General features: G+C 35.6%; 1 protein-coding gene across 2 annotated transcripts in view; it reads right to left on the minus strand.

Annotated features, from left to right (window-relative positions):
• Positions 1-13,257, minus strand: part of EGFR (epidermal growth factor receptor) — a 205,848-nt gene extending 192,591 nt beyond the window's left edge. For both annotated transcript variants that reach the window (XM_026702290.2, XM_087916316.1), the window contains exon 1: positions 12,363-13,257. In XM_026702290.2, coding sequence (XP_026558075.1) covers positions 12,363-12,501 — 139 coding nt within the window. In that variant the 5' untranslated portion in view covers positions 12,502-13,257. The remainder of the gene's footprint in view (positions 1-12,362) is intronic.
• Positions 13,258-24,338: the final 11,081 nt, after the last annotated feature.

Here is a 24,338-nt window from a genome sequence, read left to right on the forward strand (position 1 = left end):
CGAGTCAGCAAGCCACGCCTGCCCAGACATATGAGCGTCAAACCACGCCCACAAATTAGGTCATGCCCATGCCCACAGAACCGGTTGTTATGAAATTTTTAATCCTTACCCCTGTTCTTATGGGACCACACTGCACCTTCCATTCTGACTGTGCATATCACAGAGCAGGCTTATTATACTGTTCTGCTTTTCTAAAATATGTCCCATAAACAAGTCTCTTTGGAGACTGTAACAGTTTGTGTGCAAGTCTTCATATTACATGTAGTAAACTAGTCCTGTTTTTCTCATGGAGTCTTATTCTTATTGTTGGTCACATAATCAGCCAGGTGTTTAGACTGGATTTGGCATTTTTATCCACCTATCGTCCACCTATATTTATCAGTGCCAATGGTATCAGTGCTAAGTGGTGCTCCTGATATTTTAAGATTCCACTCCAAAGATTCCTATTACTATTGGTACTGCCTTTCCTTTCCTTTGCAATAGTCTGCTTCTATTTGCAGTCTTTGTATTTTGTGATTTTTCTCTAGTGCTTTCTTTTCTATTCTGCTGTCTCCAGGTACTATCCAGATTTTTTTAATTGTTAAGTTTCACTTGGGCTGGAACTGTTTGTTTGGATTGTAAAGTCCCAAAGCACTTTAGCTTTTTCAGTTTCTATTACTTTCTCTATTTTATTATCCCACCATGTCTTGTTTTCAAGAAAATATATATCTTGCAGATACAACATACCATTGTTGCTACTTTATCAGGCTGTTATTTGCAATCAGTCTGTATGACCTTCTTGCAGCAGCCAATTAATGGTCCACTGTTTCTTCAGCTTCTTTGCAGAGGCAGCACTTGCTTTCTATTCTCATTTCTGGTTTTATATGCATTTGTTCTTAAGGCTTAATCTTGTACAGCCAGAATTAGCTCTTCTGTCTCTTTTTTCAACTTTCCTGCTTTTAGCCATTTTACCAGGTCTTGATATTATCCATTTTCCCTGCTATTTTTTTTTAATGTACTGGCCATTTAATACTTTTCCTTGTCATGTTTCTTTTCTGCAATTAAATTATATTAGGCATTTCTATAGCCAAATGAAAGATACCTATGTACATGCAAGCAATTACAGCAACTTTCTTGAGATCAATCAGATCTTTGCTTAATCAATAAATCCCTGGTACAACACCTTTCATAACATTATTGAAGAAGTATAAAAGACAGATCAAATAAATGCAGAGGTCATTGGCCTGAATTTAAGTATTATTTGCCATTTTCAAAGGACGTTGCAAAAAAAAAAGTGCTCACGTCTGTTCCCTCAAATGAAAGATATAACAGGAGGAAGAGAGCCTGCTCAAGGCTTATTACTCTGACATATAATTATAACTTCTAGTCACTTTATACATCTGAATTGAACTTTATGTACTCTAATAATGAGAAATATCAGCTATCAACATGTCTGATCCATTTCTAATAATATAATATTGGTATGAAATTAGAAAGGGAAAAGTGTCTTTTTTTTAAAAAAAGTCTGTTATTAGCATCATATAGTAAATCATGGAATGTGGTTTACTAAGTAAAGAGATATTTATTTTAGTTCCTGACTTTGCTCAAATTGCCTATCACTGTTTTAATTACTACTTACATTTACAGTTACAGCCTTACTAGTTTGCTAAGGCAATTGAAAAAAAAATTAAGCAATTGAATACTGAAAGCGCTACAATCCTCAAAGTCATATAGAAAGCCAAGTTTCCAGGAATTTAAATGAGCAGTGAAGCTGCCTCACAGGAATTTGCAATATAAGATTTCCCCCTGGACAACAAAAAGGTTGAAAAAAAATCATTCTCATATCACAGAGATTTCAGGAGGAAGATTTTTTTTTTTTTGCTTATTTGTAATGTTCTAAACATTCTAACAAATTGATAAATATTATAATTCTTCTTCATCATATTTTGATTCTTATAAAGAAGACATATGATACAAGACTAAAATTATAGATAAATACGGTAACTGACATTTTAAGTTCTTATGATAGGAATTACAACAACGAATAAAAGTTATGGTGTCAGGGTAATGATGATTTAATAGCTGAACAGCTGCTGTAATGCTGTAATACCGTAATGATATAATGATGATGCAATGGTAGCAATGAGTCAGCAGGGTTATTTAACCACTACCGCTTTAAGAGGCTGAAATATAAGAGAGACCCTGTGAGGGCATATCTCTCTTTCCATGTGTGCTTCCGTGCTGTAAATTACTGGTTGCTGTTTGTTCAAGGCCTGTCTCAAAGTACTTGGATGTATATATGTTTTTGTAGGTATAAAACCATTATATGTAAATATAAACCTGCTTACTGTATTTGCTCCTGGGTTGTATCATTGTAATATATGAGAAACCCTGTGCACACTCTGACATTAAAGCTTATTTTTCAGATCTAAGTAGAACAAAGTCTATTGATTGTGGAAGACACTGCCATGTTGTAACTCCAGTTTGAAAGACCATGTTATTATCAAACACAAATAAACTTCTGCAAATAAACTTCTGCTTATTTTGCTATACAGTTGGATTAGTTTATATTTTCCAATGCAATACAAGTTTGTATTTTCCAATTTAAAAATGGTGTTCACATTTGATTTCTACAAGGTTCTACAGAAATGTTACAGTAGGCAGTTGGTTTATTCTGAAAAAGATAAACAGGATTAGATTTTTTAAAATATGTGGTTAGGAGACCATCAGAAAATGATGTAGCTATTGATTAGATTGGGAAATAGGAAAAAAACATCCTGGAAAAAGGCAATTATTAAACCATTCCCTATTGTTTACCCAGGACACTACATAGAAACATCAAACTAGTTGCAAGATAAGGTTGTTTGAGAGAAAGTATCTTACATAATGGCAAAAAAATTTCAAGTCTATAAACAAAGACTTATTAGGAAGAAGTAAGCTAAATTTAAATACTCAACTAAAATATGTGATAAGTTTCTCAGATAATAACAATGGTCAAGAATGCCAAAGCCACCATTTTGTAGTGCTTCCAGATGTCCACAAGATATTCTGATATTCACAAGTGTTTACCTTTAACTCAGATTTATAAACCACTTTGGTTTTTGTAAAGCAAAAGCTCAAAACACTACATAAAATAACAAGGTATAAGCATTTTATAAGAGAAGTAACAGAAGTAAGTATATTATTGTGTGCAAATCTAGACAAAATTTGTCTTCAATTAATTGATAGAAATTTTATCACATTTAAAAGCATATTTTAATTTTATTGTATTAAGAACTTAATAAGAGTAAAAAAGTACACTGTAAGATGAACAAAGTTATGCCATATCATAAGAATTTAAAACTCTGTATGCAAATTGACAATTAGATTGATAAAAATATGAATATGTGCTTATTTGAGAACACAATTTTTCTTTTCATTTTCTTGCAAAGAAAAAGACATAGAAGATCAGATCTGAACAGACTTCTTCCATGTTTCAACTTGCAACATTGATTTCTTAAACATAATAATACTAATTTTCATATATAATGTGATATAATATAGATTTTTATTGTAAACAAAAGCTGGTACCTTATGACATGATTGCATGAACTATATATAGGTTATGATTACTGGATTCATTTGGAAAGTTAAGAGTATTCAGCTAAAAGCTGAAAAAAATAAAACTCAGGCAGTGTGTTCTATTGAACTGCCCTGCTATTAGATGCCCTTATTACAAAGTCATTGCAAGAGAGGGATTGAATGAACACCTATTGGATTTGGCAAAGAGAGAACTGTGGACCATAAACACAAAACTTTTAGTGTGTCTCTCAATAATAGATATAGTGCCCTTGCTGAATTTTATATAAATACTAAGGTGGCAGGTTCAGTTGTCTATAATGATGGTGATGATTAGGGGAAGAAGTTGTTTTGGATAAGGGAACATGTGAATCAGGTACTGCAAATCAATCATGTGAGCTGTCTAAGATATCTAAAAAGAGAAGTCACCTTTTGATTGGTGACTCAATTATAAGAAGTGTCAATTTAGGAAACAATGTGGAGGTCTTGAAAAAAGGTGAGATGTCTGCCTTATGTTACTGCCAGCAGAGAAAGGGGTGTGTTGTTAAGATAGTCAAGAGTGCTAGTAAGGTACAGTGATGATGATGATGTTTTTTGCATCTTGACACTAACAACCTATCTGAAAAAGATGTAGGTATTTTCTGTGCAGAATGATTTCCACAGCTTGGGAAGGAACTTAACAGGATAGGTTATAGTCTTATCTTTTAAGAAGTTTCACCTGTATATAAGGAATAAAAAGGGAAAGGTCAGCATATAGTGGAATTCAATGTGTAGCTAAAGGAGTGGTGTAAAGTAGAAGGTTTGGCTATGTTATTTGTGATGTTTGCAGTTGGTCTGATGAAAAGCTATGCTAAGAGATGGTTTACAACCATCACAGAAAGGGACTGAGTTACTTAGTACTAAATCCAGGAGTTTTTTGGAGAAACATTAAAACTGAATAATGGGGACAGAGAGTTAATTGATAGAGAACATTTATGTCACTAGCAATCTAAAATCTTTCAGTGTCTATCTAACATAGAGGTTAAGAATATTAAGATTGCTGTTAAGAATATTAAGATTGCCGTTAAGAAAAACCAAGCTTTTGATTGTGTGTGCCATACCACATGCACTAATCAAACAGGTTATAAGGATGAAAGGGAACTCAGACACAAAACAGGTTATGTAGAAAACAAACACAAGTCAGTCAAAAAGGACTCAAATGATGATACACCAATGCATAAAGTATTAGTATTTTCTTTTTACAACCCTTTAATCCTTTTATTCGGGTTAGAATTAGGGTAACTGAATGGCCCATCTCTACAGAAATACAGCAAAACAATGATAAAAACCATCTTAATTGCATTTGGGTCAATATAAAAGGAAAAATCATGACATTGCTATATGTGTATATTACAGGCCATCTAACCAAACAAAGGAAATAGATGAATCTTTTGCTATGTGTGCAAAGTACACCACCATAATAATAGGGGACTTTAACTAACCTGACATCAACTGGGAGACAAATTCTGCACCCAATGGAACAGATACCTGACAAACCTAACAGACAATTCTCCTGAAAGGTGGAAAAGAAAACTAGACGGTCAGCCACACTGGACTTAATTTTCATTAACAGAGATGAAATGATAGAAGGCATTGAAGTTATAGGAACCTTAGGATGAATGATCATACAGTATTGGAATTCAATGTTATGCAAGCACAAGCAATAGAACAAAGTCAAATTAGAGTCTAAGATTTAAGAGAGCTGATTTCAATAAACTTAGAGAGAGCTTGGAAAAGATTCCATAGATGAAAATTCTCAAGGGGAAAACAAACCAAGAAGCTTGGGAAATTTTGAAAAGTGAGATTATAAAAGCCCAGTCTGGCACAATTCCAATAAAGAAGAAAAATAAGAGATCTTAAAAGAAACCAGCAGAAGTCTAGTTTTTGCACAAAAAATTCTCTGATAAATTGGAAGACAAAAAGGACAATATAAAAAGTGGAAAGAGGGGCACGTAACTAAGGCAAAGTATCAGCAAATAACCTGAACCTGTGAAGATGAAGTCAGGAAAGTTAAGATTCAAAATGAACTAAGGCTTATGACAAAAGTAAAAAATAACCAACCAACCCCCCAGCTTTCTTTCAACATATATATATAAAAAAAAGAAAAGTCAAGGACATGATTAGTTCATTAATGGGGGAAAGGAAAAAAAAACCCTGATAAGCAACAGGAAGAAAGTAGACCTGCTTAATTAATTTTTTCATCTGTGTTTACACAAAAGTAAAAAAAAATCCAGACTATCAAACAAATCCTGTAAAATGCAGATTAGGAATGTAAGTCAAAATAAGCAAGAAAATAGTAAGAGAACACATATCCACTGTGATGAGTTCAAATCACCGGAACCAAATGGATTATACCCCAAGGTTCTGAAGGAATTAGCAGATCTGATTTCAGAACCACTGAACCATATCTTTCAAAGATCCTGGGGAACTACCAGATAACTGGAAAAGGGCTGATGTAGTTCCCATCTTCAAAAAAGGGGGAAAAATGGATCCAGGAAACTACAGACCTATCAGAAGATTCTGAAAAAGATAATCAAGCAATGAATTTGTTCCAACAGTTTAAAGTTTGACCTAGATATGGGAGGAAGAGAAAGAAGGAAGATGATGATGAATATGCATCCTATCAGAGTTTATTTTAACATTCTAATGAACTTGATTAAAACAAGTTATGCGACTGAGAATGCTACTTATTAACCAAGGGCATTCTGAGAGTATTACCAAGAAAGACCAGCTGATGTCTGGCAGTTTGATCTAGATCCAGGAGGAGGAGGAGGAAGAAGAAGGAGGAAGAAGGAGGAAAAGGGAGAAGGAGAAGATGATGATTATGGATCCTGTCAGAGTTTATTTTCACATTCTGATGAACTTGATTAAAACAAGTTATGTGACTGAGAATGCTACTTATTAACCAATATCCTGAATATTAACCAATATTCTGAAAATATTGCCAAGAAAGACCGGCTGATGTTTGGCAGTTTAAAGTTTGATCTAGATCCAGGAGGAGGAGGTGGCGGGGGGAGAGAGGAGGAGGAGGAGGAGGAGGAGGAGGAAAAGATGATGATGATTAAGGATCCTATCAGATTTTATTTTAACATTCTAATGAACTTGATTAAAACAAGTTATGCAACTGAGAATGCTACTTATTAACTAAGGGCATTCTGAGAGTATTGCCAAGAAAGACCAACTGACGTCAAAAAGGACCAGAGGTTTCTCTGCAGCAAGTCCAGTGCTGTAGAATTCCCTTTCCATTAATGTATAGTGTTTACTATTTGGTTATTTTTAACTATTACAGAAGACCTATTTTAGAAGCTGATGTTCACTTCCTGAATCTTATTGATTTGTATACTGATGTCTGTTTTAACTTTTATATTATCTGCTTTATTGTTGCTTATTGATAGGTTTATCAGTTCAAATTAAGCTTTTAGTTTAATATTGAAAAATTTAAATGAGCAAATAAATCAAACCTTGCATAGCTATGGATTGGAGAGGGGGTTACAATATCCCATCAGATAATTTTTTAAAAGCATAGCTTATCACTATATATTTTTGGTTTTTATATACTGTTATCTAGAGTATCTAAATTAAAGGAAAAAATGAGCAGAATGCAGAAAATAAGTTCCAATAAAAGGGATGCACAAATGTTGAAAGAAAGTTTCAGATTTTGAAATTATGTTCTATTTCAATTTGCTGTTTTACAGCAAAAATGATACCTTCCCTATTTTTATTGAGTTTACTGAAACCAAGATTTATCAAAGCTTCAGCAAAATCTTAAACATATTTCTTCATAAAGGCAGTGTTTAATATAGTAGTTCAGGTTAAGATTTTCAAGTCCTGCTAGCCATATTATTTTAATAAACCTTGAGATTTGTAATGGGGATCTATTTTTCTATGTTGTAGGACATTGATATACACAAATCACTTTGGAGGGTCAACTCACCAATATTGACTACTCAAATTAAAGGAATGGAACTCAACACTTCATAAATTCCCTAGATGAAACCTAGTCAGTCAATAAAAACCTTAGGTCCAGCCCCTAAGGATTTCTAAAAATGTTAACGTTTAATTTTTAATATAACAAAGGGGAAAGATTATTTAACACATGACTCAAAATAAATTGTATTAATTGTATTAAAATTAAATTAAATTTAAGTAGAATTAAAATTAAATAAACTTCACATTACTTTTGTAGAGTAGGTCCTGAAATGAAATCAAAAGTGAAATTCAGCGCTCTCTGGGTATCCACTGTATATATTTTGCATTCACAAAGTGCAAAATTGGATTAAATATGAATTTCTTCTAAAATTATTACCTTTAAGATTGTGTGTTTTTGTATATGCATTAGAAATCTACAGCAAAATTAAAAAGTTTGTTTTGCATATGATCAATATTGAATTGTAAGAAAAAATATTTCCCTTATAGTTTGAAACACAAAGAAAAATACCTTGCCCTCTTTAAGTGATTCTCTTAATTATACTTTAATTGGGTGGTGGAAAATCCAACAATGCTACATATTTTGAGTTAATCTCCCTTTGTATTTTCATCTCTCTCTATGATCATAATTTGATTATATTAGTGGAATTCTTTGTGATTACATTCTCTAGTGAAAAAAAAAAGTTTGAACACAATACGTAAAATTACAGATTTAAAGACTGCTTATTTGTACTTTTTCAAAGAAGTATTATGTAATTTAAAATTTTACTTTGAAGTAAAATTTGATAAGAATACTTAAGCTCAAATGATATATTTATGAAAGGGTGATGCATACACATTTTTAACCTTTTTGCCTTTCTCTCCCACTTCCCCCAAGAATGCAAGCAAAGGTTTGTTTGTTTATTGTTGGAGAAATGGAAGTTGATGTATATACGCATCTCTTATAATACATTGAATTGAGAAAAATAGTGTACTTGCAGTTTTGATTTTTAATAGAGTTTGAACTATTGTATTAAATTTTGCTACTGAGATCAGCATTTTCAAGAGAGCAAGCCTCTTGCTGTATAATTTGAAGATGTTTGATATAGCTGGCATTTATGATATATAGTTCATTTATATTTAATGTGCATTTTACCCATAATATAAAATCCCTTTGTAAAACAATTTGAAGTTTTGCATTCAACAGATTTCTAAGTAAAATCCAAATTCTACAACTGATCTTACATTTATCCCAGTAGAAATCTGATGAATCATTTTCTTTTCTAGAAAATCTCCCAGTATGTTCCAGTAAGTCCCCTCTGTAGATCTGAATGTCCACTGGAGTTGCTCAGGAAAGATAAGAGTATTACTGTTCACTTTATCCACCGGCATTGGATTCAATGGATTCAGTATCAACCAACCAAGAATTAAGAGTATTAACTGATCAAAAATATCAAAAGTTGAAATATGATACATAAAAACATGACATATTCATGGCATATTCACCTGACCTCTTAACAACTTCTAAACCAAGATTTTCCAAAGTGGTCATTATGATGACCCAGGGAAGATGGAACTATTAATTATTCTTGTTATGTGATTGGATGCAGTCAGCCAGATGTTTAGATTGGATGTGGCATTTTTATCGACCTAACAAATATTTTCCAATTATTATTAATAGTAATAATTGGAACATAGGTATTAGTTAAAGTGGTATTTATTACATTATTTTCATACACTAAATGTTGGAGAGTTAATGTTCAAACTGAAGCTTTATAAGGGGATTGATGAGCTGCTCTAAATTAACAGACACTGTATCATCATAAATTTTGCGATACTACAGTCTTCCCCTACAGTCCCAGTATATCTGAAGAAAGTTAAATCAATGATTCATCCATGAAGTATTGCTTTTCATTTGTGCTGATACTGATACTGGACAACTCAAAAACTGAAAAAAGAGAAAACATTATATATTTCAACCTTATTGAATACTTCTCTATATTCATATCTCCTGTTGGTCTTATTATATTTAATATTATATTGATCAATCATTTTATCAAAATTAAACATTTCAAGCAAATAAGATTGGAACGTTTACTGTAGCATAGAAACACTTACCCCATAATCAGATACTTAAAAACCTTTTATCATTTTAGTAGCCGTAGAAACAAATACAGCTATAATCTATCATTTTTTGTCTCTTCCTTAGGAAAGGAAGCAGGTATAGATTTGAGGAGAAGATTCCATTATGCATTTCATTGAATTGCAGTTCCCTAATCATTATTAATTAGCTTTCCATGAAGCTTATTGTTTAACTCTCCTTATTCGCTTATGTTTTTATTGTCCTTTTTTTTTACTTGAAGTGGTAAGTTTTGATTATAAGCTCCTTGCAGCAAAGACTTGTGCTATTTTTAATGTTATTTATAAAATATGATGTGCAGGTTTCAGTCTTCAGGAGTATTATACAATGTATAATAAACATTAATACAAAACCAAAACTAAAGAAAAGCAAATATTTATTTATTTAGTAATTCTCAACTCTACCTGACATATAATAAATGAATACAACACAGAAACAGAAAAATAATAGCACAGCATTAAGAATCCATATCAAGAAAACAACACAATAATTACCAATAAATCAGTTCAAATCAGAATCACAAGTGAAGATACAAATCACTCTATTGAATGAGCCAAGAGTTCAAGGCTTTTCTTAAAGGGTCAAGCTATGCAAAGTTTTATGAAGAATACTGCTCTTTCAAAATGCTACAAAATGAACCAGGTCGCCAAATTGATGGCAAATTTACATTTCCATGATCCCATGAATAATGACAGTTGTTTAAAATATTTGTTATGTTTGGTTATATTTCCGAGACCAAGCAGTTAACAGAGATAACATTGTGATTACCGCTTCACAATATTGTAAATTCTATTCTAAATGTTTCTTTTCCTTTCATTTTTTCCTCCCAAGTTCTCAATTCAAGTCACTTATCCATCTCAATTCAACTCACACCTATGTGCATTGCATAAAGGAAGAAAACCCAACCCTGCCCCAATTACATCACTGGCAGGTATAAACTTGCTCTTCAGAGTTGATCAAATGAAGCTTCTTGATTTTAAGATTGAGCAATCACCTATTCAGAGAGGTGTTTTTCTTTATCAAGATGGTTTTATTTACTCAAGTCATGAAATATTTCAATCGCTATTTAAATATTTAAATTGTTTAGTTCACATAGCATATTTTCTAAGCTACAACTTTTTTCCCTCACTCAGAAAAGAGGCAACGAAAAGGGAAAAAAAAGGAAAAACTCCATTAGAAAACTTCCAAAATAAAGATGATTTGCCTGGAACCCAAACTGGTTGCTTGTTCTCAAAACTTCATAAAAGTGAAAGAAATTAAAAAGCAGACAGAAAACCATCGAGAGGCCAACATATAAATTACAGGAATCCTTTCAACTACTTCCCTGATACTTTAACTTCTTTAACAACAGCAGCAACCAAAAAAAAAAAAACTTTCTTCACAGACTTAACTGTAGGCTAGGTGAAGGGAGAAGAAAGTATTGCCTGAAAACACATCAAGCCAAATTCAGCAGAAGATAAAAATGGCTCTCAACCAAGTTAATCTGAAAAATTATTTTGGCTGGGAACAACATTTTCTTTTTTCCTTCCCTTCCCTTCCCTTCCCAGACCATGATATAACTATTTATTTCACTACTTTGCATTTAACTACATTTTAGAAAAATAAAAAGCACCTAGTAGTGAAAGGTTTATTTTAAAAATCAATCAAAAAACACATTTTGCAGTTATAATTTCAAGACTGTACAGAATTCTATTCTTGGGGTCAGACATTCCTATGAATCACTGGTGGTTTTCTCCAAGTTACAGGAAGAGCACGATAATTTTTCAGCAATACTTCTGTACAGAGTATGTACACTCTTGTGAAACTCACACATCAGCCTTTTACAGGGGTCATATAAACAAAGGGTCAGTCTCTTCTGCCAAGTTCTAATACCTGTTGAATTTTCAAGGACTTGAGATTTACTCTTTTAAAAAGGAGGAGTGCCTTGAAGCTTTTGGTTATATCTTCAGAATAATAACCAGGAGAATCTTGCATCTAAACTTTAATAGACTACTTGCAGCAATATAATTACAAAAAATTATAATCCAATGAAGTATAAAAAATATTTATGAAGCCTAGAACAAATTTTGAGTTTAGGACACATGACACACATATACCTCACCATTCAATTAAATGTGAGTCTTTAAAATTAAAAAAAAAGCTGTTCTTGCTTCCTAATAATTTTCTGTGATTGTGCTAGCCAAAAAACTGAAAACAATGGGAAGATTGACTTTGTCAAGATTGACTTTGTGCTTCTTCTGTTGACTTGTCACCTTCATTAGAGTGTTAAGCTCACCTTCCAAAGCCTGAAGTCACTAAAATGGGAAGGGGTAAGAGGAGTATTTGTTCTATTTGGGCCTCTTCCATCATTCAGCATTTAATAAGTATCAAGAGTTATTCCTGAAGCTTACATGTTTGATAACCAGGATCAGATACAGCAACGAAGCACTTAATGCACAAAAGAAAATCTCAAAATATCCTCTGAAGAAAAGATATTATTATATTAACTCACCATTTACAGTGTGACCAGAGTAACTTTATAGTGGTAAAGTCAATGAATCCCTTTAATCACGTATGAAATACAGAGATGGCAGGAAATTATACTCGCCTGAACATAACCAAACATGTGCAAAGTGTGCTCCTGAATTACAGCTCTTTCGCCATACATCCAGAAAACAGATTCCAGGCTTCAGCCCAGTCCCTTTCTTGGCCAAATTCACATGTGCAAAGTGGGTGAGTTGCTTCTTCTCTCCTCACTTACCTTTCTTTTGGTCTATAGCGGAGCTAAAGGTGCTCAACAGCAAAGCGAAGAGGACAGCAGCGGTAGGGACCCGTCTCGCCCCGAAAGATTCCTCGCCAGTAGCTGAAACTCCCGGAGATCGGTGATTCCCGTGCCCCATCCTGAGTGTATGCGGCAACAATCCGGAGCGAGCGCGCTCGGCAAAGCTAGACTGTGGTCCCAGAGCGTGAGTCTATTAGCTGGGTTTTTTCTCGGTCGCTTCCTCGCTAACTCTGCTCAGCAATACCTTTCTCTTTTTGCTTCCAGTCTCTCAACCTCTACCCATGCCGAAAGACTGAGGCAATTCCAAGATTGGGGAGCGGGGAGAAAAGGAGGAGGAGCGAAAGGAGGCTCTTTTTACAGTAGTTGCTGGCTGCGGCTGCCGCGCACTCACTCGCTGACTGAGCAAAGGAGTGAACGATCCTCGGGAAGCTGGCCCCGCTCCGCGTTCGCGCAAGGGGCAAAGAAGCTCGCGCCCTTTTGCAGGAGGGGCTAACAATACAGTAAACACCGTGCGAGGAACTCCCAACCGAGCCGCACGCACGACACGAAGATATCCGCGTTCCATCAATCCTCCCCCTCTTCTTTGCTAAGCTTACAAACAAAACTTTTTCCTCCTAACGCACATCGCATACACTTCCTCTTGAGCAGTGGGACAAACCAATGAAAAATAAGAGGCGGAACTATAAGAAAGAAAAAAACACTGGGTGTGGGGGAGAGAGGCTCTATCTGCGTTGCCTTCAGGTGGTTTTGTACCTGTCCAGTGCCGGTGATGGGAAGGGCCAGAAATTCCTGTCCAGCTGGCTGAGCTGAGGAATACGCATGTGCGCTTTCCCGTGCACTTTTAGGGGGCCACCGCCCATGGTTTGGTTTATCTGCTGGTGTCACAGGGACGGCGCTACTGATTTACCTGCGGCTGCAGCTTTCCCGCTGTTCCAAGAAATGAGATTAAATCTGTGCTGGGGGGCGGGGGGGAGCCAACATGTCCTTACGCAATCTGTACCTTGGAGGAAAGCTGTAGCTAAGTGAAGGGAAGTCAGGAAACAAGTTTACTGTCCAGAGCAGCTTGTGCAACTCCTTGGCCTTTTACTGGATTCCAGTGAACTTTTGAAGCCATTCCTTTGTATAAAAATAAAATCTTGTTAGATCTCAAAGACTTAGAGGTCTTTCAATTGCTTTGTTCTTGAACTAGCAGAAAATTACAGTGATGCAAATTTGTTTGGCAATCCCTATTTTATTACAGACAGAATACCAGCAAATTGTACTGGTGTTATTAATGTATGGAGGCCAAAGGACTGAGATTTGTTGGATTACCCCTGAAAATTATTTTTCTCCCATTCTGCCAGTCTACTAGAACATTCAAAAAGAGCCTAAAATATTATTTGACATTCCAAGTAGTCTAGGACACCAGAGCATCTACAATTAAAAGCAGCCCTAACAAAAGCTGGCAGATATGACAAGGCTGTGTCACGAAGAGACAGAGAGAAAGCCCTCTCATGCTTCAGGAAGTCCCACCTTTGCCACCATTGATATGTGATGTTGAGACTAATTTAACACTCTGGATTGATTAAGAGAACTAACATGTTGAGGGGAGGACTATTTATCTTGAAAAGACCAGAGATTATCATGACTCCCAAGATAGAAGGGTCAGGAAGTTAATGCCCATTAACCAAAGGAAAAGTGTAGCTAACGAGATGGGTAATCAATAGAACTGATGACAAAGTGGATCAGATTTTATCTGTGTAATCATTTTTCTGACCCATTCTTGCATTCTTTTCAGATATCATTTCATTGGACTTGATTTGTAAAACAGATCAATTTTTTTCAATCTTTGTATATTTGCAATGGATAAGCAACTTTTCTTCCAGTAGCTCTGCAGCTGCTGACCCTAGCTCCTCAACCAGCACTCCTGAGTTGTGTGACCCATTTATCACCAGGTTTCCATATAGTGCAACACTAATACAATCCTTATTGATCAAGGACCATGACTAATCTGGTAGGTAAATTACATCTCACCATGCTATTATTATATGCCTGTTTCTGAATCTCATTACCAAAGTTTCAATACACACACAGAGAGAGATACATACTGCTTTTCCAAACCCATTGTTTATTGAAGAAGACTGAACTAGAGAAGCTAGGAAACCCTGTTTTTGTGTTATCTTACCATATTTTATATGGTATATTTATATATATAAATATATTTATATTTCATAATGTTTTCACTATGTCCAAATATATTGTTTGCTCAGCCTTAAAATGGTTATTAATGACTAATAAAAATGGCAGCATCAGATTCATGATCCAGTTCTTGATTTGCTTGAAATCATATTTTAACACTTATCCAGTTCATCAATTGAGGAGGGTATATGTAGCATAGAATTTGCTACCTTTCATGCTTTTCATTTGGATATGAGAGTTGCCTGTGTACCTTTATCATACTCAGGAAACTTTTTATTAGGATATCCAGCAAGATTATTCTTTTTGTAGGCTTTTTCCACTGTGCATTGTTCTGACAGATTATCAGCAAACAGAAGTAAATAAGGATGGATTAGCGAACAAAATGTCTCCTAGGCTGTTCACCACAATCTGCATTCAAAAGTATTTGTCTCTAGAGACAGGTTGTGTTTCAAAGATATTATGAACTAACTTGATACCTGTGCTTCACTCCAAAACTATGTGGTTGGGCTTAGTTTTGTGGGAGGAAAATAAGGGGTGGGGAATTCTGCCTCTGCCTACCAGCATCCATCGGTATTCATCTGTCTAGCATCCTGTCAGAAGGAGACAGCAAGGAGCCTGGGCATGGCTTAGCTTAACTGTTCTGTACTAAAGCTGCTTGGTGCTATAAAACTGAAACTGCAACTCCTCTCTTCTGCTTGTGTTTTGCATTTGGAATAGATTTCTTTTCAGGTGGGGAGGGGGAATAGAACTCCTTAGCATGAGCGCGTGTTAATAATAAAATACGAAATATTAATGCTCTGATGGTCATTTCAAAAACCACTTCCTTAGTCAGTACCTAGAAGCCCAGGGGAACATACTTGCCAAATTTCAAATTTGTAGGCTTTATGGTTCTGGAGATTTTGTGATAATGCCTGAGTGGAATTTTGCTTTTTTGTATATAGATTAGGAATAAGTGCTATTTATCTAATTTATATAACTGCCCAAATAAGTGACTGGGAAGTTTTCCCTGGCAAGACTGAGATTATTTTAAAATGAATTTAAAATGACAAATTACAAGAATGGAAAATATTCTATAGTGAACATACTAAACAAATTGGTACAAAATAAACTGGATCATATCTTAATTATTAAAGGGATATACAAATTACAAACCAAGAAAGTGATCTGGATAATTTTCTTAAATTTCCAAAATAAGCTTGTTAAAGACTTGAAGGATCTTGTAAGAAGGAGCAAAGAAGAAGTGAAAAGATATCAAATTTTAGGGCATTGTTTGAAGTGACAAAAGATCAAGATTATTAGAAGTAAAAGGAATGCATACAAAGTTGATTTATTTGATCAAGAGTAAAAGAGATACGTTATCTCTGGTAAACTCTAATATCAGGAGTGAAATTACTATGCTTTATGGGTTTGCTTATAAATAAGGGATGGGATATGTGAAGAACAGATCATTTTATTTTAAGAGAAAGTGATTAATTACTAAAATTGCTTATATTTGTGATGATTTCACAAAAGAGTGAAACAATTTAGCACCCTTCCTCAAATCAATTTGCTGGCTCAAATTTTGAGAGAACCTATTTCACTTCCCTCTCCTCATCAGGAAACCATTGTTCTTTTAGTGTTCTTTTAAATGCTGATGCAATATACTCTCTAACCCTTGAAACAGAGCCTCTGTCCTAAATCCCAGACCTGTACAATACTAGTTAGGTGGATTGTATGCAACCCACCAATCTTTTTTTTAAGGAACACATGTAGAGATATTCCACTCCTCAAAAGATATATTGCTAAGCATCTTTTAAGTTTTGCTGTGGCACATCAATTACTCCACTGGCAGTAGAACAACTGATCAGCAGTCCAGGTACTTAGTTGTGGCCCACAAGGATTTGTAATTTAGGAAAGTGATCCATTTATTTTGATGAATTGGGCAGGCCAGCTTATCTATTATTGTGGGGAGTATAAATTTGGCATATTCAGAGACTGCCCTGATTTCCAGCATGAAGAAGTGGAAACAGTAGCGAAGACATGTTACTACCAAAGCCAATATACTGTCAAGCGCAATTGGTACTTCGCTGCTTGTTATGGAAATAACTCTGTGGTACAATGACAATTTTCAGAAATAGGATCATGAGCCTCTACTATATGATATAAGATTTACTATTTCTACAGCTAAGCTCTATAAGGACAGTTCAATCTATATTTATATATTTTTCATGGTGCATCAAAAATCCCTCCTGAAATGGAAATGAGGCCTAATTTCAATGAAGACTTATCTGGTTTTGCAGCTTAAAATACTGGACTAAATTATTATTTTTTAGGCAGCATTCTAAATACCTTGACCTTGAAAGTCAACTTTATGTCTTCATAGGAAGACAGGTATTAGCATAGATGTAAAACATTGTTCTTTGATCCTAAGAACTGAAACGAAACACTGTTGATACCAATATTCAAGCACAATCTTAAGCAAAATTTCAACATTTACATGTGCAGACCAGTTTGGGACACTATTCTCCCCTGCCAACTATTTCGAAAACATTTATTGTACCAACATGAAACACCTTGTGGGATTCATTTATTTTTTTTTACTACCAGTTCTGTGGGCGTAGCTTGGTGGATGTGGCAGAGGAAGGATACTGTAAAATCTCCAGTCAGAGGTGGTATTTTCCAGTTCTCCAAACTACGCAAAATTTCTGCTACCGGTTCTCCAGAACTGGTGAGAACCTGCTGAATACCACCTCTGTTGTACCTTCACTACCATAGTGCTTAGCTAACTTTATTATGACAAGATGGAAGATTCAATAATATATCCCAGAGGAATTTATTTTTTGGTGGAAATAGAAACAGTATCCAATATGATCCTGGACTGTCTCTGGTCATATATTTTAGCAAATAGACAATGCTATTCTCCTATTCTTATGCCAGCATGGAAAAGAAGATTCTTCTATGTGGTCAGGTCACCAGGTGTTTCTAGAAGAATTCCTACTTTTGTTGAAACTCTTACGATGTTAGATCTGGTGATGTTGGTATTTTTTTAAAAAAATATTTTTATTGTACATTTTCCAACATTTACACTACATTTCCAATCTTTAAAGTGTTTCAGTATCGGTATCACTCATAGTTACTTATTACTATTTTCATTTTTCTTCCTTTCCTCTTATATACTATTCTTATACACTGCTCAAAGAAAGAAACGGAACACTTAAACAACACAACATAACTCCAAGTCAATCACACTTCTGTCCACTTAGGTAGCAACATTGATTAACAATCAATTTCACATACTGTTGTGCAAATGGAATAGACAATAGGTGGAAAGCATAGGCAGTTAGCAAGACATCCCCAATAAAGGAGTGGTTCTGCAGGTGGTGACCACAGACCACTTCTCAGTTCCTATGCTTTCTGGCTGATGGTTTGGTCACTTTTGAATGCTGGTGGTGCTTTCACTCTAGTGGTAGCATGAGATGGAGTCTACAAGCCACACAAGTGGCTCAGGTAGTGCAGCTCAGTCAGGATGGCCCATCAATGCAAGCTGTGGCAAGAAGGTTTGCTATGTCTGTCAGTGTAGTGTCCAGAGCATGAAAGCGCTACCAGGAGACAGGCCAGTATAGCAGGAGACATGGAGGCCTTAGGAGGGCAACAACCCAGCATCAAGACCACTACCTCTGCCTTTGTGCAAGGAGGGACAGGAGGAGCACTGCCAGAGCCCTGCAAAATGACCTCTAGCAGGCCACAAATGTGCATGTGGCTGCTGAAATGGTCAGAAACAGACTCCATGAGTGGTATGAGGGCCTGATGTCCACAGGTGGGGGTTGTGCTTACAGCCCAACACCGTGCAGAATGTTTGGCATTTGCCAGAGAACACCAAGATTGGCAAATTTGCCACTGGCACTCTGTGCTCTTCACAAATGAAAGCAGGTTCACACTGAGCAAATGTGACAGATGTGACAGGGTCTGGAGACGCCATGGAGAACGTTCTGCTGCCTGCAACATCCTCCAGCACGACTGGTTTGGCAGTGGGTCAGTAATGGTGTGGGGTGGCATTTCTTTAGAGGGCTGCATAGCCCTCCATGTGCTCGCCAGAGGTAACCTGATTGCCATTAGGTACCAAGATGAGATCCTCAGACCCCTTGTGAGACCATATGCTGATGCGGTTGGCCCTGGGTTCCTCCTAATGCATGACAATGCTAGACCTCATGTGGCTGGAGTGTGTCAGCTGCTCCTGCAAGAAGAAAGCATTGATGCTATGGACTGGCCCACCCGTTCCCCAGATCTGAATCCAATTGAGCAGATCTGGGACATCATGTCTCGCTCCATCCACCAATGCCACATTGCACCACAGACTGTCCAGGAGTTGGGGGATACTTTAGTCCAGGTGTGGGAGGAGATCCCTCAGGAAACCATCCACCACCTCATCAGGAGCATGCCCAGGCATCGTAGGGAGGTCATATAGGCATGTGGAGGCTACACACACTACTGAGCCTCATTTTGACTTGTTTTAAGGACATTACATCAAAGTTGGATCAGCCTGTAGTGTTTTTTTCCACTTTAATTTTGAGTGTAACTCCAAATCCAGACCTCTGTGGGTTGCTAAATTTGATTTCCATTGATAATTTTTGTGTGATTTTGTTGTCAGCACATTCAACTATATAATGAACAAAGTATTTAATAAGAATATTTCATTCATTCAGATCTAGGATGTCTTATTTTTGTGTTCCCTTTATGTTTTTGAGCAGTGTAATTTTCTTACATATATATTTTGCTTTTTCGTAAATATCTACATATATATAATTCCTATCGCTCTTAAGTCACGTTTAGCTATAGTCTTTACATCTATTCTCTCATACTCATACAACATACCCCAAATCATGTAATATTCTGTTTCTTCCTTATCTTTTAACTCCATGGTTAATCTGTCCATCTCCGTGCATTGAAGCACCTTTTTTATCACCATCTCTTCTGTGGGAATGTGTCCTGTTTCCAATTTTGTGCAAAGACGATCCTAGCTGCTATTATTATGTGAAGTATGATATATTGCTTTTTTACTTAATTTGCCTTTTATTATGCCAAATAAAAATAATTCTGGTTTCAACTCAATTTTTTATTCCATAAGGAAGATTTTGGGCTCCCAGTTTGGAAATTATATTATCAAGCAGTAGCCATAACCTGGATAAAAAACTGGGTAGAGCTAAAAAAATAAAAGAATATTTTTTAGAGGGCCATGTGTTACAATTAGGCTGGCACGCATTTATCTGTTAAGGGAAAAATAAATCTCATACATACTTCCAGTAGATCCAGACATCTAGTCAGAGATGTTCCATTGCACATGTGGGGGGAAATTAAGAGAACCCATTATATTAAAATACCAACTTGGCTGTCCACTATGGAGGCAGTGATATACCACAACCTATTAGATCTAAATAAGATGGTAAGATACAAAGAGTTACTAGATGACCAAGGGAAACTAAAGTCAAAACAAGAACTAAACTCTCAAGGAATAGAGATAGATTGGTGGCCATGCATTCAAATACAGGCGAGATATAAAAAAGATTTGGAACAATAGTTTCTATACAGATCAACAAGAGCTTGATAAAATACTACAAGGAATGAAGGAAAAAATGATAACCAAAGCATATAATTATTTTTTGAGATTCAAATTGGAAGAAGAAACTATCAAAGAAACTATGATAATTTGGGCAAAAGTTTTTGGCTACAATACTGAACTAGAATACTGGGAAAAATTGTGGGAGCAAAATTATAAGCTAACAATGTCGGCAACATGAAAGAAAACCAGTATAAAATGTTTTATTGCTGGCATCTACCTTCAGCAAGATTAACAAAAATATACCCAAACAGATCGGTGGAATGCTGGAGATGCAAGCGTAAACAAGGAACATTCTTTCACATGTGGTGGACGTGTACAGAAGCTAGGAAATATTGAATTAAAGTAAAGAAATGGCTTGAGGAAATTACAGTTTTGGTATTTTTGATACCTCTTTTTTAAAGGTGTTTTTTATTTATGCATTGTTTGTTTCTTCAGGATGTCTGTTTCCATGTTTATCAAGTCAAATAATCAGTCATAGGGTTTTCTGTGACAAAGTATCATTGTATTTATTTAAATAATAATAATTATGTAATTTTCATAACATGAGATAATTGCTGCCATATTTAATAGTTTAATTTAATTGAACTGAATTTTGTGAAATTTCATGCAACTATTGTGAGATGGCATTTGGAATTCAGCTCCATGTGTACCAATTATTAAATTTTAACTTGTTAGCAATAGCATGTAGACTTATATACCACTTCATAGTGCTTTACAGCCCTTTCTAAGTGGTTCACAGAGTCAGCATATTGCCCTCAACAATCTGGATCCTCATTTTATCAACCTCGGAAGGATGAAAGGCTGAGTCAACCCTGAGCGTGGTGATATTCGATCTGCCAAACTGCTGGCACCCTGTGATCAGCAGAAGTAGCTTCCAGTACTGCGCCACTGTGGCTCCTCAATGAATTTATGCCTGTATTTGCCCAAACCATGGTAATAAGTCATCATAGCTCATCATAAACTAAACATACAGCAATGGAATCATAAAAAGATGAATTCATGCATAATAAAAGGTAAGCAACCTGGAATTAAGGAGAAACTTCCACTGAGGACAATTAACCAGTGAAACAGCTTGCCTGCAGAAATCATGGGCTGGATATTTTAAAGAAGAATCTAGACCAGGGGTGTCAAACTCAATTTCATTGAGGGCTGCATCAGGACTGTGGCTGACCTTGGAGGAGGCAAGGGGGCATGACCAACTGGGTGGGTGTGGCCAACTGGGTGGGTATAGCCAGCTTAACACCACTCAATGGGCATGGTCAACTGGGTGGGTATAGCCAACTGGGTAGGTGTGGCCAGCTTGACACCATTCCCCAAACTTCTGGCATGTTTCCTCCTCGCACTGGGTAGGCCAGGCTGAAGCAATGCGGGCTGGCCTCTTACATTTTCCAGGATGCAGCCTGCAGGCCTTGTGTGTGACTCCCCAGGTCTAGACAGTCACTTTTCTAAATGGTATATAGATTCTCCTGCTTGAGCAAGGGGTTAGACTAGAAGACCTCCAAGGTCCCTTCCAGTTCATTCTATTTTATTCTAGATTCCTGTTACTTGCCTAAATACTCCAATGTATACATAAGCATCATAAATTGGATCTATTTAAATGTTCTGAAGAATGATTTCATCTAATGGATTAAGAATATCCATAATTAGAACAAAAATAAAAATAATTCGGGGGGAATCATATTCTTTTGTTTCAGTTGGGTTTTCTACTACAAAAAGATGGCTATAATTCTCACAAACAAAGTGGAGTCCTTATATTTGTTAGTTGTAGCATTGTTCAGCTTGGTTATTATCTTATTAGGGTATCAAAATTATTTAAAATCATCTTCCTTTCCCACTGTACTATTGACCTTCCCTGTAAACCAGGCAGGAAACTCAACTGGATGAAGTTTAATCTACTTTATTTTAAGAGAATGCATTAAGAGAATCTTACCAATCTGAAAATACAAACTTTCTTTCCTCTACTTTTAATTGCTTGGTCCATTAGGGAGATCCTTTCTTAGTTCTTTTTCAAACCCTAAAATGACTATGGGTTTTGTCCCTCTTGTCTAATTTTGTTCCTAGACTGCATCTCTTCCCCCCTTTTCTCAAGATCACTATGCATTCTATTACAAATATATATATTTATTTGCTTATCTTCTACTTCTAGTCAAACAGGAATGAGTAATAATAATGCATTTTTTTCCTTTTAGCAGCTCTCTTTCTAACTATTGCCAATTACTGCCAATTGACTGATCATTTAAGTTTGTATTGTAACTACCAACATTGGCTAAAATTAGCAAAGTCTGAAAAGAAAAAAACTTTTTATTTATGAATAACTAGTTCTACAGCATTTGAGAAATGTTAAAAGTTAACTGGCTTTGTCAACTTAAGAGGATGTAGAAAACTCCCTACAGTAACCTCTCTTTTTACAGCTTATATGTATGGATTGTTCTCCAGCAAAAATATAACTTTCATATGTTCCAGCACAGTTCATTTATTCTATGTTTCTGTCAAGAGGAGAATATAAATTTGAACATTTGTTAAGTCCAAAACTGAAAAGGGCATTACTTGTCAAATAACATTATTTTAATTTTTAAAGGAGCATATTAATTTTTTCCAGTTTGAAGAATGTCACAGACACTATCCTCAAAGTTCAGAAATTAGAATTGTCCACACCTAATTCCTGTGTCACTTTGAGATATCAGAATGCATTTATTTATTTATTTAAAAATAATTATGTATTAACTTGGAAAATATAACAACAACTTATTTCTTAAAGGACAAATATTAGATTTACCTTGGATAGGAAGAATTGCTGTCATTAAATTGAATAGGCTACCTTTAAAAAACTTTATTTTCTTCTTCATATAATTCCAATATTTTCTGAAAATAAAGTATTCAGTGACATGTACAGATAAATAATGTTTAAGGCCAAATAAAAAAAGCAAGAATTCAATTCCAGAATTTGTAGGAATTAAGAGAATGAAGTAGCCCAGTATCCCCAAACTTCAAATTATAATTTTGTCAATTATTTAACATGGATTTTAGAATGGATTATATTTCCTTATGGCTTCATCTCTTTCCTAGAAGAAACAGATCTCACAAAGGAGTTGAATGGATATATATTCTGTGTTCATAGGTCTCCTATACAGATTGTCTTCAACTTATCACAATTGAGACCAAAATTTCCATTGCTAAGTAAGATACTTGTTGAGTGAGTTTTGCTAAATTTTATGACTTTTCTTACCTTACTTGTTAAGTGAATCATTGCAGTTGCTAAGTTAGTAACTCAATTGTTAAGTGAATCTGGTTTCCCCATTGACCTTGCCTATCAGAAGGTAGCAAAAAGTGATCACATGACCATGGGACAGTGCAACCATCATAAATACATGCCAACTGACAAGTGCCCAAATTTTGACAATGTGACCATAGGGATACTGTCATGGTCATAAGTGTTAAAAACAGTCATTTGTCACTTTTTCTGTGCCATTGTAATTTCAAACCACCACTAAATAAATGATTAGTGGACTACCTGTAGAAAGTACAACTCTACTTATCCCCATTGCTGATTGAACTCTGTCCATTGCCCCAATTCCTGAATGAGTCTATTTCACACTGTTCATTTTTCTCTCAGTTGTGAGACTTAAAATTGTTAGAATATCTTCTTTTCCAAAGTTCAGAGTGGTACGTTTTCATCTCTAGAAATATTTTTGTAACAAACCAAAGATGGTGACCAGGTGACAATTGCTTGAAGTAGTTCTGGCAGTTGTGTTAGGAAGCATTAACTGTGGTGCTGCTGCTGAGCACAGATTTTTTTTGATTATTTTTTTTAGAAGAAAGTAAAATGTCCATTTTCCCACAAAAAGTGCACATTGAATTTATTATTCTGTTGCATTAACTGTAGGGTATGAGATCTTAACTAATTTCTTCCATGATTTTTTTTTCTGCCAATTGACTTTCCATCTGCCCTCCAAGAGCCTCTCTACATCTTCTTCCAACGACCCCCATAATCCCTTGCAGGGTAGAGTCTAGGCAACTGAATGGAGCTAGCAGTGTTTACTGGCCAGATGCCCTTCCTGTCACCAATGCAGAGTTTTTTTCAGCAGATATAGACAGAAATATCTTCCTCTACCTAGGATTGAACTCGCAGCCTCTTGATTGTGAGGCAAGAGCTTCACCTCTAGACCACTGCACCACTCCTT

This window comes from Pseudonaja textilis, chromosome Z (assembly GCF_049901715.1).
Source record: "Pseudonaja textilis isolate UNSWEBS1 chromosome Z, rPseTex1.2, whole genome shotgun sequence".
Taxonomy (NCBI): Eukaryota; Metazoa; Chordata; class Lepidosauria; order Squamata; family Elapidae; genus Pseudonaja; species Pseudonaja textilis.